Genomic DNA, 15,726 nt, shown 5'->3' with positions numbered 1-15,726 from the left:
GGGATTACAGGCATGAGCCAACGTGCCCAGCCACTGCTATTGTATTATTTATTACAAATGGGTTTTAACAAATAACTATCAGCCGGTCATGGTGGCTCACGCCTACAATTCCAGCACTTTGGGATGCCGAGGCAGGTGGGTCACGAGGTCAGGAGTTGGAGACCAGCCTGACCAATATGGTGAAACCCTGTCTCCACTAAAATTACAACAATTAGCCTGGCATGTTGGTGTGTGCCTGTAATCCCAGCTACTCAGGAGACTGAGGCAGGAGAATCGCTTGAACCCAGGAGGTGGAGGTTGCAGTGAGCCGAGATCATACCACTGACTCCAGCCTGGGTGACAGGAGACTCCCATCTGAAAAAAAAAAGAAAAAAATAATTATAAAAGTTTGAACATTTCTATAATTTTTTGGGGAGACATTTAGCAAGAAATGCAAAAAACCTAGTTTTGTTTTGAAGTAGACATGTTATCCGTATGTGTGGACTACTGAGAAATATATCTAATATGCGTTAGTGTGTATAAGAAAGCTTTTTTTCTGGAATAGCTCAAAGTAAATGAAAAATAGAGATCAAAATGGTTACTGACTAATCTGTCAAGTTAGAAACTAGAATAATTATAGTGTTTCATCTGTGATTTAACATCAAAATTAGAATTCCTCCTTCTTTTAAAGAAACTGAATAGTTATAGAAATAACTTCTATTTTGGTAGAGACCCATTTCCACTCTGTAGTGGTATTCCATTCTTAGATTTGAAGTATGTCAGCAAAAATTTGAAGAACTTCTTCACAATATCTCATGAATTCATCTTCCTTGTTTAATTTCAACTTTACAGCCATGTGTCACTTCATGATGGGAATACACTCTGAGAAATGTATGTTAGGTGATTTCATCCTTGTGCAAACATCATAGAGGGTTCTTTAGTAGGCAAAATGGTATAGCCTACTATTTACCTAGGCTATATGGTATAGCCTATTGTTCCTCCGCTACAAACCCGTACAGCATGTCACTGTACTGAATACTGTAGGCAATTGTAACACAATAGTATTTGTATATTTAAACATATAAAAACATAGAGTAAAAATATGATAGTATAATCTTATGGGATCATTGTCCTACATGTGGTCCATTGTTGACTGAAATGTTATGCGGTGTCGTTTTGAGTGTATTCCATATTTTGTAAAAATAAGATTTCTGGATTGAAAATAACGCCTCAAACATCATCATTATAGTATTCAGCGTTATTCTAATATGATTAAAAATTTCATTTATCTTTAACAACTGTGTTTAGTTTTATGCAATGATTTATGATTATTAATAGCTATTTATTATAGCCAATTGTTATGATAGCTAATTATAAATTGTAAACATCCTATTGGATCAACAGTAGCATATTGCTTTTTACAAAGTATGTGTTTAGTAAGTGAAATGTGACATGCCAGATTGGTTTTACACTGGAGGAACTGTGAAGGTAGGGCTTGTAGTTAGACATAGTTTTCTTGGAAGATAAGCAATGCAGATGATGTTTTGTAGCTTAAGTCCATTTCACATGATAAAAAGAGTAAAGCTTAAGCATTGACTCTGTTGCTTTATAAGAGAAATGGCCAGTTTTCAAAATATTAATAAATTCATACATCCTCAAATATCCTTATTGCTAAAAATGATGAGGAATAAAGTACCTGTATATATGCTTTGATTTGCAGGGCAAAGTTTATAAATGCAGACTGGATTGCTCTCCATACATCACGTGGATATGAGAGTCAGGCACATAAGCTCTTCATGCGTTCAACAGGTAAAAGAGCAATAGGTATTGAATGTAAAATTCGATTTTTAAAAAAATTTGGAGAAACTGGTAAAGGTACTGTTATTGTTCTTACTGACTTTAAAATTGTGTAATTACACCTACATACACACACACACACACACACACACACACACACACACATATATATATATATTTGTATATATATATATACACATGATCCAAGACCAAATGTATATCTAAGCTAAAACATGAAAGAAAGAGTAGAAAGGAATAATTCTGGGTGCTTTACATTTTTTTTATCTGACTTAATTCTTTGAACACCCAAATGAGCTAAATATTATTATTCTTATTTTAAGCTGAGGAAAATGAGGCACAGTTAAATGAAGCAAATAGCTTTACTTGAGGTCAGATAGCTATAAGTTGAAGCTTTAATTTTTTAGGCTGCTGCTTTAATATCCTAATTCTAAATCTATTTATTTTTTTCTTGATGCAAACCTTGCAGTTGTTATCTTATGTGCTATATTGTTGTGCAGTTTCTAAATTAAATAATCCACTCAACAAATATCTATTGAACATCTGTGTGTGCTGTTGTAGGAGCTTGAAAATAATAAGCTTAGATTTCTTTAAAATCTTTACATGAGGCCGGGCGCGGTGGCTCAAGCCTATAATCCCAGCACTTTGGGAGGCCGAGGCGGGTGGATCACGAGCTCAAGAGATCGAGACCATCCTGGTCAACATGGTGAAACCCCGTCTCTACTAAAAATACAAAACACATTAGCTGGGCATGGTGGCGCGTGCCTGTAATCCCAGCTACTNGAGACCATCCTGGTCAACATGGTGAAATCCCGTCTCTACTAAAAATACAAAAATTAGCTGGGTATGGTGGCGCACGCCTGTAGTCCCAGCTACTCGGGAGGCTGAGGCAGGAGAATTGCTTGAACCCAGGAGAAGGAGGTTGTGGTGAGCTGAGATCGCGCCATTGCACTCCAGCCTGGGTAACAAGAGCAAAAATCCATAAAAAAAAAAAAAAAAAAAAAAAAAAAAAAAAAAAAAAAAAAAAAAAAGCTTTACGTGACTTATGCTTTAATGCTAGCCCAGTCCTTTTCCTTAATTAGTCTAAATGTAGTTTTGTTCTCGTTGCAGTTCATGCAGTCATGGAATCTTAGACCCAAGAGATAACCTGTTTTGCCCCCTTTCCCTCTCCCACACCACTCCCCTTCTCCCCCCAGTGCTGTCATCCTTTCTGAACCACATAGTCACCATGTGATTATTCAGCTTCTGAACCAATACCTATACTTGCAGGGAACTCACAACCTTCGGAGATAGCCTGTTCTATTTTCAGAGAGCTTTGATCATTAAAAATTACCTTCCCAAATTGAACTTCCACCAGTCATTACAGATTCTGTTTTCTTTGAGTTACAGAGAACAAGTCTGATCACTTATATCCCTAACATCCTACAGGAATTTGAAGTCACCTCTTCTCTAAGTTAAAGATTCCTATATATTTTAACTATTCCTTAGATAACCAGTTTGTCGAATGTGATTATGGTTTTGAGGCCAATGTCTGACCACTCCTTTGCCCCACTCTGGGTATGTTCCAGTTTGTCAGTTTCATCTTTAATGTGGCATCTGGAGGTGACCATATTGACAGGTTGCATGCTTCTAACTTTGACAGTTTACTGTCACTTACATTTTTCTTAACACTGTACTTAGTGAGGTATAAGAAAAAAATAAGCTCTTTAGACAGTTATGTTATACATTTGAAGAACTTACATATTTATTTTTCTTTGTTCTAAAGGATTGCATGTTCAAAATTATGAATTGCTTTTCATTTAAAAAAATTTTTTTTTTCAGTTTTCTCCTCACCTGTTTCTCAAGCAAAAGTTTATATTGTTCAATAAGGACTAATATTTTAAAAGGCTTTTCTCACACATGACTGCATTTCAGTTATTCTTTATACTAGGAAATTTAGAGTATCTAGATTGAGAAAAAATATTTCCTTGCTTTGAGTATTTTTAATTTTTAAGTCCAAGTCAGAGCAAAGAGAGAATGTTGGAATCATGTAATTGATTAAATGTGTGAATTTGTTAGAGAAAATTAAGAGACGCCTTTGCAATACAGCAATTGAAATTAGGCACAGGTGAATGGATTAAAAAGGGCTGAATGTGTAAAGGACCTGTCCATAGTGGGACAAGAACCTTGTGTTAATGAATTCTCAGTCAATGTTGGAGGAAGGGAGGCAGTTAATGGGTAGTTGTAAATCCTGATGGACTCATGTTTAAAGTCATTTACTTGTGTTTTCAGTTTTAATCGCTGATCTGCTGATTTACATACCTGCAGTGGTTTTGTACTGCTGTTGTTTAAAAGAAATTTCAACTAAGAAAAAGGTAGGTTTTAAAGCAGTCTGCCAGTTCATCTCTGAAATGTATTCTTTATTAGTCTAACTATTAAGTATAGACCTTAGGGAAGCCATCCTTTTGGAAATAGAGTAATTAGGAATATTATATCTTCTATCAATTAATTTTCACTTCAAAAACATCAACTTATCTTACAGTAATTATTTTAATATACTACTAAGATACACTGAATTTTGGAAGTTATGTACTGTTGAACTACATGCCCTGCTGAATTTGTTACTGAACTGGTAAAGCTGAATTTTGAGCTGGCTTGTGAGATTGACCAAACTGAAAGACATTTTGAAAAGTTGTATATGCTCAATTCATTGTTATCAAACATTATTTTTGGTTATTTTAGGTAGGTTAACATTAGATTGACTTCTCTAATTTGTATATATGAAAGTACTTCCTCTGACAAAACCTTTTAGTGATTTTTTTTTTCCTTTTTAAGGAAGTGTCCCATGTCACCTTCACGAAAACTTCATTGTCTAAAGAGTTGTTTTATAAAAATTGAATATTTTATAAAAAGAAAGTATAACACCTCTGGAAAAGGGGAACATTTGCTCTTATGTTAGATGAAAACCACACTTTGGTACCCTGCTTGATTTGTGTAACAGATTACTTTCTTATTTCACAATATTTTTCTTTACAGATTGCTAATGTATTATGCATCTTGCTGTATCCAGGCCTTATTCTTATAGACTATGGACATTTTCAGTATCCTTTACTAATGTAGAAATGAAGTCAGTTGTATATTATGAAATGTAGGCTCAATGTGTACAATTATTAGAGCTTGTTTAAACCAAAACGAGTCAGTTGCCGTTTACCAGTGGACTTAATGTATCTGAGGCTATTATTACATATGATTTCATGTTTGTTTATCACTTCTGTACTTTGAATTTCTATTTGGAAATAGCTTTCATTGTATACGTTATTTTAAAATCACATAAGAGATATGTTCTATTAAATGTAAGCTTTGTCTTTTTAAATTTATTGAGATAATTTCCTTGACCCAGGAACATATATAATTCTGTGAGTCTTGGCTTTGCTTTGTGGGGTGTTCTTGGAGTATCTTGTGACTGGGACCTGCTAGGGTCACTGGCATTTTGTTTAGCTATAAATTATAAACAGATGGAACTTTACCACTCCTTGCCATTTTTTTGCTTTTTACTTGGCAAGTGTTTTAAAAAAGGCCTCAAAGGAAAGGGGTGAGTGACTTTTAAACAACAGAATCCAAAAATGTACTTCAGATAACTTTTTTGGCATATGTATTTGGTGGAAGGTGACCTTTCACTTTGCCTTTTGGTGATTTCTTATAAATATTTTGGCTATAGGGTATGTGGGAAGAGAGAGATTAGGTCATGTTCTATATTTTATTTTAAATTTTCCTAACTAAAGAAATATTTCAGTTCATATACATTTACTGGTAATGTGGATTGGCTAGTTAGAGCCTTGCTGTAGGATTTTATCACTTTAGAGTTTACTACATTATATACTTATTAGATATACGTCCCCATTTGATATTTTTCTTCATGAATGCATTTCCTTATTTCTATAGGAATGGCATCTAACATAAATTAGGATGGTGATAACAGTCTTTTTGCTGAAGTGCACATATTAGCTATTGTGAATTTTTTTTACCTCTGATATGAGCAGACTCCCATTTTAAACCTATATTGGTAACATAGATTTAGCATTACTATACATTTGCATGTATTATGTTCAGTGATACTCAGATTGATTTTGCAGAATTATTAACCTTTCCCTATCTTACTGACTACCTTTGTTTTCGTTCTAGGCTTGTATTGCTAGTTAAGCTAGCTTGTACTGTTGTGGCTTCCTTCATTCTCTGCTGGCTGCCATTCTTTACAGAAAGGGAACAAACCCTGCAGGTTCTAAGAAGACTCTTCCCAGTTGATCGTGGATTATTTGAGGCATGTTTAAAAACTTTCCTTTTCTTTCTGTTACTTTACCTTCCCTGTGACCTTTAGGGGTTTCATGTAGAAGACACAAGGAAAAGGAACTTCAGCTACTTTCTTCCTGTAATCGTTTCTTGCCAGTTATTGCTTGATTGATTAATTGACTGATGAGACAGGATCTTGCTATGCTGCCCAGGCTGGAGCACAGTGGCTATTCGCAGGTGTAATCATGGTGCACTACAGTCTTGAACTCCTGGGCTCAAGTGATTCTCCTGCCTCTTCCTCCCAGGTGGCTGGGACAACAGGGTATGTGCCCCTTGCCAGTTATTTAATCCGTTATGCAACTCCTAGCTGAGCTGGCATTTTTTAGTACATTACATCAATAGGTAATAATTATGCCATCATCAGATCCATAATTCAGTTATATGTTTTTGTAATTAAATAGGGTCCATAATGAAAGACAGCATGAGAAGTTTCAGCTGCCATTTTAACAGCTGTGTAATTTTTTGGTTTATATCCTGTTTTTAGTCTTAGGAAATTATTTGTAAAACTAATAATCATGTTTGCTTCAGAAAGATGTCATAATTCCTTATGAGATATATAACCTTCATCCATAGTAATTTTTAATGAGAATCTTTCATTTCATTTCATTTAATGCTAGTTTAATCACTCTTGTTAAACTTTTATTACATGAATAATTTGGTCATTTAGATTTGGTAATTAAATTAAACAAACCATTTTTCCGAAACAAAAAGGCCTTTTAATAAAGTTAGACAGAAACAACATATTTATAGATAATTTGCTTTTGGGTAACATTTCTTTTAAAAAGAATTTTAAAAGCATTATATCTTCCTAAGTTTTGAATATATAAATTTCTATAGAAAATCTTTCAATGGACTTATAGGAAGATGGAACCAGCATTTTGAAAGAGACTAAGATAGGAGTTTGGTATTGTGAAGGAACAGAAACGTATGACTGTATGTCAACAGGATGATGGTAGTGATTATAATAAATAATCATTATGGTTATAGCCACCACTTACTTGGTGCCAGACACTTCCATGTAATTTTATTTGATCCTTACAGTAGCTTTCTGGTAGCTATTATCCCCACTTTACAGATTAAAAAACTGAGGTCAAAGATTCCTATAACTAGTATGTAGCAGAGCTGATTTGAATTTTGAAAATTGTTTTCCTAACCTCTTCTTTGTATAACCTCTAACACTTATATAAAGAAAAGTTTAACTCTCTCTGTAAGCTGCCTATTTGCCTTACCTTCCATTTCAGAAATGGCATTTATCATGATAATTTTATAAATGAGTATCAGATATATTTGATGGTGTTGCCAGTCTCTTTCATTTACTTGTTGCTTTCAAAATCTGAAGAGCATTTTCTTTGATCCAGCAGAGGAAAGTGGGATGGTATAGTTGTCAGTGGTAGTTACTTTTTTGATGTTAAGTCTGCACAGCTATAAGCCAAGCAGCTGTGTAGAGAATGGGTTTTACCAACACGAGAGCTGTATTGCAAACTTAATTTTGAAAGTGATCCTAGCACAACTGCTAATGTCTTTAGACTTTTTGATTTATTAGCAATTAGCTCTTGTCATTGCTAGTAGCTAGCAGGTTACTCTGTTACTCTAAGTAACTTCAGGAGTTTGATAAAAATGGGTCAAATGTAGTATGCATTCTATAAATGATGGAAAAAGCATTTCTTAGAAAAATTTTCAAAGATGAATAACTTCAGTATTCAGGGATAGTACACTGCTCTTTGAAAACTATTAAGTATTTGGGACTGTCTGGATTATGGTGGGTCAAAACTTTTGATCAATTCCCTTGCACAAAAATGAAAAATGCTTGAGACAATGTGTGCATATATGTTTATTCCTGGAGGATTTAATCTATTTAGTTATAATTGTGACTATAAGTTTCACATGTCTCAAAAAATTTATTAGTGATTATGGGCTGTACTTCATGGGTTTTAATATTTCTTTCAATTATACCAGAATGTAAAGCTAACAAATCTCTTTTAAGGATAAAGTAGCCAATATTTGGTGCAGTTTCAATGTCCTTCTGAAGATTAAGGATATTTTGCCACGTCACATCCAATTAATAATGAGGTAAGAGAATCAACGTTTGTATGTAGTATTTTATAAGTTACTCTCTAAAAGTGTTATGGTATTATTTCATTTATTTGGCATCATTAGGGAATGAGGTGTTTTTCTTTTTTTTGAAATGGGGTCTGGCTCTGTCACCCAGGCTGGAGTGTAGTGGCGCAATCTTGGCTTACTGCAACCTCTGCCTCCTGGGTTCAAGTGATTCTCCTGCCTCAGCCTCCTGAGTAGCTGGGATTACCTGCCACTATGCCCAGCTAATTTTTGCATTTTAGTAGAGGCAAGATTTCACTATGTTGGTCAGGCTGGTCTTGAACTCCTGACCTCAGGTGATCCGCCCACCTCAGCCTCCCAGAGTACTAGGATTATAGGCATGAGCCACTGCACCCAGCCAAGGTGTTTTTCTTTAGAGGATTTTCCACATAACTTAGACCTATTGCTCTTTATAATAAAACTCTTCTGTTTGAATTATTTTATGTGAAAGTTTTTCTGAATTGTTACCTTGCTCTCTCCTTGAACATAAAGTGCATTAAATATGATTGATACTATGTTGAAGAGTCATGATATTCAGTGTGTATCAGTCAGGATCAATCAAAGAAGTAGAAGTAGGAGATGACTGTTGTGTGTGTGTGTGAATATATGACAAAGAATTGGCTTATATAGTTGTAGGGGCTAGCTAAGCAAGACAAAGTCACAAGGCAGGCAGTCTGGAGGGAATATCTAGGGGGAAGACAGAGCAATTCAGACCCAGATGCTGTTAGGGAAGTCCTCAGCGGTCTTTTAAAGGGCTTTGATCTGATTAAGTTAGGTGCCTCAGGACAAGCTTCCTTTTGATTAATTTAAAATCAACTCAGTAGGGGTTTTACATCTGCAAAAATTCTTTCACAGTAGATTAGTGTTCAAATAACTGGGAGATGAGATGGGTGTGGCCTCTCTCTGTCCTCCAGATCTTATGAGAATTTCCCTTGTAGCCCACCCTAACAAAAGCATACAAGAAGGAAATTCTAGGGACATTCATTCAGCCTAGCCAAGTTGACAAGTCAAAAGCTGTAAGTGGGAAAATCAATTATTGTATTAAGTTATATACTTGTTTTTAGGCCTTTCAAGGACTATGTCCCATAGTACTAAATGGTTCCAGGCCACTTTGTTGAGTCTGTCTGCTTTTTCTAGTTCTTTTTCCTCCTCACCCAATTAGCCATCCTTAGGTAGGAGAAGCTCTAGTGGCTTCTTGCTCCCTTTCCATCTTGTTCTTTATGATTTACCATGGGCTTGAAAATCAGATAATCAACTTTTGTGAAATGAGAGCCAGAGAGACTTTTGTGAGTAAAGTTTATGAATGTTTGTGTTGCAGATATAGCATTCTCTTATAATTCATTATGTTTTCTAATTTTGAATGTTCAACAATTGACCTTCAACTATGTATCTTTGTGTATTTTCTATACATGATATTAAATACAAAAATAAAAGAAGCAATATTTAGTATTATGAAGTTTGATCTTTAAAATATTTAGTGTCATGTATAAAAGTATATATCTCTCTCAATGTGTAGATTTTTTTTTCAATGTGTAAATTTTATTTAAATGTTATTTAGTCTTTAAATTTAATAAATAAAAATAAACTATAATTTGAAGTCAACTTAAGTTGATAAACAATACAATCTTTAAGAAATATTTTCTTATTTAAGCTAGATTTATACCTCTACAAAGAAAACAAATATTTGATTTTTATTATTTTTTTAAGCTTCTGTTTTACATTTTTGAGCCTGCTTCCTGCATGCATAAAATTAACACTTCAGCCCTCTTCCAAAGGATTCAAATTTACACTGGTAAGTTTTTCATTACTATAGATACTTAATTCTTGCCACAACTGAACTTTTAAAAATTGTTTTCTTGCTCTGAACAGGATTTACTGGGTTGGGAAATAAGACATTCATTTATTTGGCAGACATTTATTGAATGTTCCCCATACTTAGATTCTGTGTTAGACACTAAGCTAAGCAATCAGAATAATCTTTCAGTTAATTAAGCTATTTAATTTCTTTTCTATTAGTTAATGAGGGAAAACAAAGCAGAAAACAGTGGCAAAGAACATAAGTAGCTTAAATAGTTATGTGATAAAACAGATGGTATTAAGTTCTATCAGGTACAAATGAAGCCCTATGATGGTGTAGGAAAGGGAGATACTATCTCAGGGGGAGATTTTAGAATGCTGTTTAGGGCAAGTGGGATTTGAGCCCAAATTTGAAAATGGGGTAAGATTAGAACAGTAGGTTATATAGCAGAAGAGAAGTTCAAAACAGGAGGAAGAAGTTGAAGGTCCAGAGGTGGGAAAGAACACAGGATATTCTATTAAACAATATAATTTGGGTGGCCTTTGTGTGTGTGTGTTGAGAGTAGGAGAGGATTTGGTGAGAGAGAAGGGTAAAAATGGACCAAATTACTGAAGACCTTGAATGTCTTGGTTGGAAAGGTTTGGAGTTTGATTTATGTGCAAGAGAAACTAAAATGTATTTTTGAGAAGGGGAGGGGACAGATGTCTGTTTTAGGAGGATGACTTGTATCACTTTGAAGATGGGCTGGGTGCATTTTCTATAGTTTAGGGTTTTTTCTGAGTAGGCTTACAAAGTCTTCTTGGTTGTATTTCTGTGGCATTTAAAATTTTGTTCCTGTTTGCTATGGTCTATAAAATGACATTTAAAAATACATTTAAACTATCAAGAACATGTAGTATATGAAAACAGTAAGTCCTAGTGGACTTAGGCAACATTTAGAAATTAGGGTTCCAAGTCTGGGACTGTCAGTTAACTACATTGCATAAAAACAAGCCAGAAAAGTACATAACAGTGAAATACTTCAAAAGTGCATCTCATACCATATGCAAAAAGGATAGTTTCATGTTCCTTTTCACTTTTTAATTATCTTTTTATTGATGATTTCTGTTGTTTGATTCCGTGAATGAACTCTGAGCATACCAAGTCATCTGTTGTTAATATTCTATTGGATAGTTAGAACAGGATGGATATGGTGTAATGCTCTGATGTCTTCAGTAGGCTTAACCTGAAATATATTTCAAGCTTATGATAGATTGCTGTTTTTCTAGGAAATAGAATGCTAAATAAATGCACATTTCAAAGATACTGGGCTGGGCATGGTTGCTCATACCTGTAATCCCAGCGCTTTGGGAGGCCAAGGCGGGTAGATCACGAGGTTAGGAGATTGAGACCATTCTGGCCAACATGGGGAAACCCAGTCTCTACTAAAAATACAAAAATTAGCTAGGCGTGGTGGCATATGCCTGTATTCCCAACTACTCGGGAGGTTGAGGCAGAAGAATTGCTTGAACCCAGGAGATGGAGGTTGCAGTGATCTGAGATTATGCTACTGTCTTCCAGCCTGGTGACAGAGCAAGACTCCATCTGAAGAAAAAAAAAGGAATAGAATTTCAGAGTTTGAGTAACTTTAGCAGTGTTACAGATGATAACTTTTAGGATTATAAGGCAGAAAAAAAATTTCTTTTTCTTTATTTTCTAATTTTTGTCTGTTTGGTATGTTTTAACAGAAGCCATTGTGTTAAAACTTTTTAAATGTAAGATTTTTGTTATTTTGTTTTTGTTGATCATGCTTTGAATTCTTATTGTATACTTCTGAGAGTTTTAAGAACATTTCCCATTATAATTATTTTAAAAGTATTTTTCTTTCAACCAAGTTTGCCTGAATTATATCTCAATACATATCTATTATTGAGGTAATTGATAGCATGAATACTGGTGTGTGTGTATATATATATATATGTATATATATATGGCAGGAGTATTACCAGTTAGGAGATTATTGCACTACTACAAAGATGGATGGTGGCTTAGACCACTCCTCTGCCACCCTTAGCAGAGGGGAATGGAGAGAAGTGGATGGATATTGTATTTAGGAGATGCTATACTTATTATTTCCTGATGTTTTAGATGTATAGCATGGATAAGATTCGAAGTTTCTGCTTGAGCAACTGGATAGTTATCCATATCTAATTTGCGGAATGTAAACTTCTGAAAATAATTTTTTATTTAAAACTCCAAATAGCATGTGATGAATTTATAAAACATTAATACATTTTATTGAAGTACATGTTTTAAAACAGCAAAATAGATTTGTTTTGCCAGTTTTAGATTCTGACCTTCTTGTCTTTCATGCTTTTAAATTTAAATTGTCAGAGATTCCAAGGGATGATGAATGTATGATTGTTGTGTCTGAGGTATTTAGTAGTTTTGTTTGTTAATAACTGAGTATAATGAACTTACATTGGATGGTTAAAGTTTTATAATCATTGACTTTTGAAAAAAAATTTCAATTTTTAAATTTGATTAACATATGCATATCAGTGTTGTGATGGTATTTTACTTCTAAATAGAAGCTTTAATAAGCTTTCAGTTTTCAATTGAAATGATTTTTATTTAGATTCATAATTAACTTGATATGCTATTTTGCAAGTTGTTATATCTCATTTTTCCCCTTTTTTCTTAAAGGTTAGCTGTGCACTATCATTCTTTTTATTTTCTTTCCAAGTACATGAAAAGTCCATTCTCTTGGTATCATTGTAAGTAGAAAGTTTGAAATATGTGTTTATAATATAGCTTTATAATTTACATATAAATATTTTAATGCAAAACAAAACTACACAAATGTTACATCTTTGCATAAAATTATTTCATAGTCATGCTTTTTCCAGAAGTTCTGATTTTCTTTATAAAATGTATTTTAAACTGAAAAAAAATTGATAGAATATTATTGACATATTTTTCATTTCTTCCTGTTTTTTCATTTATATTTTCTACATGCTACAGTTTGTATTAACTGTTCCTTTTGACCTGGTCTCAGCTAATCATATCATTAAACAAATATTTAATTCAATAAATATTTATTGAGTGCCTATTATTTGTCAGGCACTGTTCTGTGCACTTGGGATATATTCCAGACAAAAACCCCTGCCTTCTTAGCTATCATTCTTATGGATAGATGCTAATAAAAAATAAAAACAAAAAATTAATATGTTGGAAGAATATATAAAAAATACATCCTTCAAAGAGGTTTTCATCTGATTGGAGCCTGTTTGTCACTTTGCTGTTTTCATTTCATTCATTTCCACATCTATTCAGTAGCCTTCTTCTTTCCATTTACTTCCATAGGGTCGTTTGTGTGTTGCTTCCCTTCTCTTTTTTGCCACAAGCTTAGTTTAGACCCTATTGGCAATCTGTAACCAGACTACTTTGTTTTCGAGGCATTAAATTTTTTTCCTGGTCTTCATAGAAAGCAGTAGGTGACAGCTGGGAGTATAATATCCTAATGTTAAAATATTATTTGCATAGAACCCTTTGGAATACTGAAATCCTCTTCAAGGTCAATCCCTACCCACTACTGCTCTACCCCTCACCTTGTGTTCACTAGGTTCCTGTGAAAGATACATGTACAGAATGACCACTGACAAATGGCAGGCAGTATTGCTTTTATTAGTGGAACTTTGGACTAAAACCTTAGTGCAGAGCTGGGCTGACCAGTGTGGAAGGCTTCTTGGCTCTAAGTAAAACAGTCTTGTATCACTGTAGATTGGGAAGACTGCTTAATGCCATCCCCTAAGGCCCAAACCTGAGTTAGAGCTTACCACTATTATATGAGGCTAGGCTGACCCTACATAAATCACTGGTACCAGGGGATGAAACTGTGGAAAGGCATTACTTTCAAACATGTATTAATAGATTTCCCCAGAATTTCTACTCATAGAAAGGCAGCTCATTCAGGACCTGTTATCGGACCAGATTAGTTCTCAGACATTGAACTTTTTGGGTTCATTTTCTACAAATGCACCTAGATTATTTGCAGCAGTGCATGGCTTTAATCTATTTTTGGTAAATGATATTACATTTGCATTAAAAGTTCCTTTTGACCTGGTCCCAGCGAATCCTATCATTAAACAAATATTTCATTCAGTAAATATTTATTGAGTGCCTACTATTTATCCAGCACTGTTCCGTGCACTTAGGATATATTCCAGATAAAAATCCCTGCCTTCTTAGCTATCATTCTTAAGGATAGACACTAATAAAAAAAATAAAAACAAGAAATTAGTGTGTTGGAAGGTAATAAATATCATGATGGAGAAATAAAACAGAGCAAGAGTAATTGGGAATACTGGACGATGGGAGCAGGTAGAGGTTGCAGTTTTAAACACAGATGTCAAGGTAGGCCTCATTGTAGACATGAGGAGGGCAGGAATTTAGCTGTGTGGATATCTGGAAGAATAACATTCATTCAGGCAGGGGGACAGCCAGTGCCAAGGCCCTAAGTTGGTACACCCAGTATGTGTAGAAAACAACAAACTGGCCAATGTGGTCAGAGTGTAGTGATCAAAGCAGGGAGTAACAGGAGGTGAAGTCAAAGAAGTAATGGGTCCGAATCATGTAGGACCTTGTAGGCCATATTAAGAACTTTGATTTTTATTCTGAAGGGAATAGAGAGCTATGAGAGGGTTTTGAGTAAGTAAGAATTGTAATCTGACTGGATGTTTTAAACAGATCACTCTTGCCGTGAGTCAAGTATAGATTGTATGGAGCCAGGGTAGAAAATATGGAGACTTCTTAGAAAGCTATTGCTGTAATCCAGGTGAGAGATGGTGGAGACTGGGATCAAGATAGTAATAGTGGAAGAGGTGAGAAGCAGTCACATTGTGGATATAGTGTATCGATGTAGCATATGAGGGAAAGAGAAAAATCAAAGGCATGTCCATGGTTTTTGGCTTGGAACTAGAAGGATGGAATAGCTGCTGACTGGGACGAGGAGTGGAGCAGGTTTAGGCTAGGATTAGACGGGGTAAAACATTCCCAAGTGTTGGACAGGCCTTTGGACATCCAAGCAGAGATCTAGATTTCAGCATTTGGATAGGAGACTGGAGTGGTCCAGAGAGGTTGAGCTGGACATGAAAGTTTAGGAGTTTGTCAGTAGAAATGATATTTAAAGTTAAGAGACTGGATCAGATCACCAAGGAAGTGAGTATAGACAGAAGAGGACCAAGGACTGAGTCCTGAGTCCCCCAGTGTTAAGAGGTCTGGAAGAAGAGGTAAATAGGAATGGCTGATGAGGTAAGATGAAAACCATGAGAGTTAGCATCTTGGATGCTGAGTGAAGAAGGTGTTTTAGAAATGCATATCAAAACCACAATGAGATACCATCTCACATCAGTTAGAATAGTGATTATTAAAAAGTCAGGAAACAACAGATGCTGGAGAGGATGTGGAGAAATAGGAATGCTTTTACACTGTTGGTGGGAGTGCAAATTAGTTCAACCATTGTGGAAGACAGTGTGGTGATTCCTCAAAAATCTAGAAGTAGAAATACCATTTCAACCAGCAATCCCATTAATGGGTATATACCCAAAGGATTATAAATAATTTTATTATAAAGACACATAGCCGGGCGCGGTGGCTCAAGCCTGTAATCCCAGCACTTTGGGAGGCCGAGGCGGGTGGATCACGAGGTCAAGAGATCGAGACCATCCTGG

The 15,726-nt window shown here is 35.0% G+C and overlaps 1 protein-coding gene across 4 annotated transcripts in view; it reads left to right on the top strand.

Moving 5' to 3' along the window:
* ALG6 (ALG6 alpha-1,3-glucosyltransferase) overlaps nucleotides 1–15,726 on the top strand; it is a 72,989-nt gene that overhangs the window by 34,287 nt on the left and 22,976 nt on the right. For 3 of the 4 annotated variants that reach the window (XM_017541555.1, XM_017541556.2, XM_017541553.2), the window contains 8 exons: nucleotides 1,700–1,788; nucleotides 4,066–4,148; nucleotides 4,810–4,874; nucleotides 5,180–5,365; nucleotides 5,956–6,091; nucleotides 8,105–8,190; nucleotides 9,925–10,009; nucleotides 12,701–12,771. In XM_017541555.1, the coding sequence (XP_017397044.1) occupies nucleotides 1,700–1,788; nucleotides 4,066–4,148; nucleotides 4,810–4,874; nucleotides 5,180–5,365; nucleotides 5,956–6,091; nucleotides 8,105–8,190; nucleotides 9,925–10,009; nucleotides 12,701–12,771 (801 nt within the window). The remainder of the gene's footprint in view (nucleotides 1–1,699; nucleotides 1,789–4,065; nucleotides 4,149–4,809; nucleotides 4,875–5,179; nucleotides 5,366–5,955; nucleotides 6,092–8,104; nucleotides 8,191–9,924; nucleotides 10,010–12,700; nucleotides 12,772–15,726) is intronic. The other variant, XM_037743119.1, reaches the window with a different exon arrangement.

This window comes from Cebus imitator, unplaced genomic scaffold (genome assembly GCF_001604975.1).
Source record: "Cebus imitator isolate Cc_AM_T3 unplaced genomic scaffold, Cebus_imitator-1.0 Scaffold135, whole genome shotgun sequence".
Classification (NCBI taxonomy): Eukaryota; Metazoa; Chordata; class Mammalia; order Primates; family Cebidae; genus Cebus; species Cebus imitator.
The sequence above is the reverse complement of the archived record's forward strand: the minus strand, read 5'-3'. Positions and strand labels throughout refer to the sequence as shown.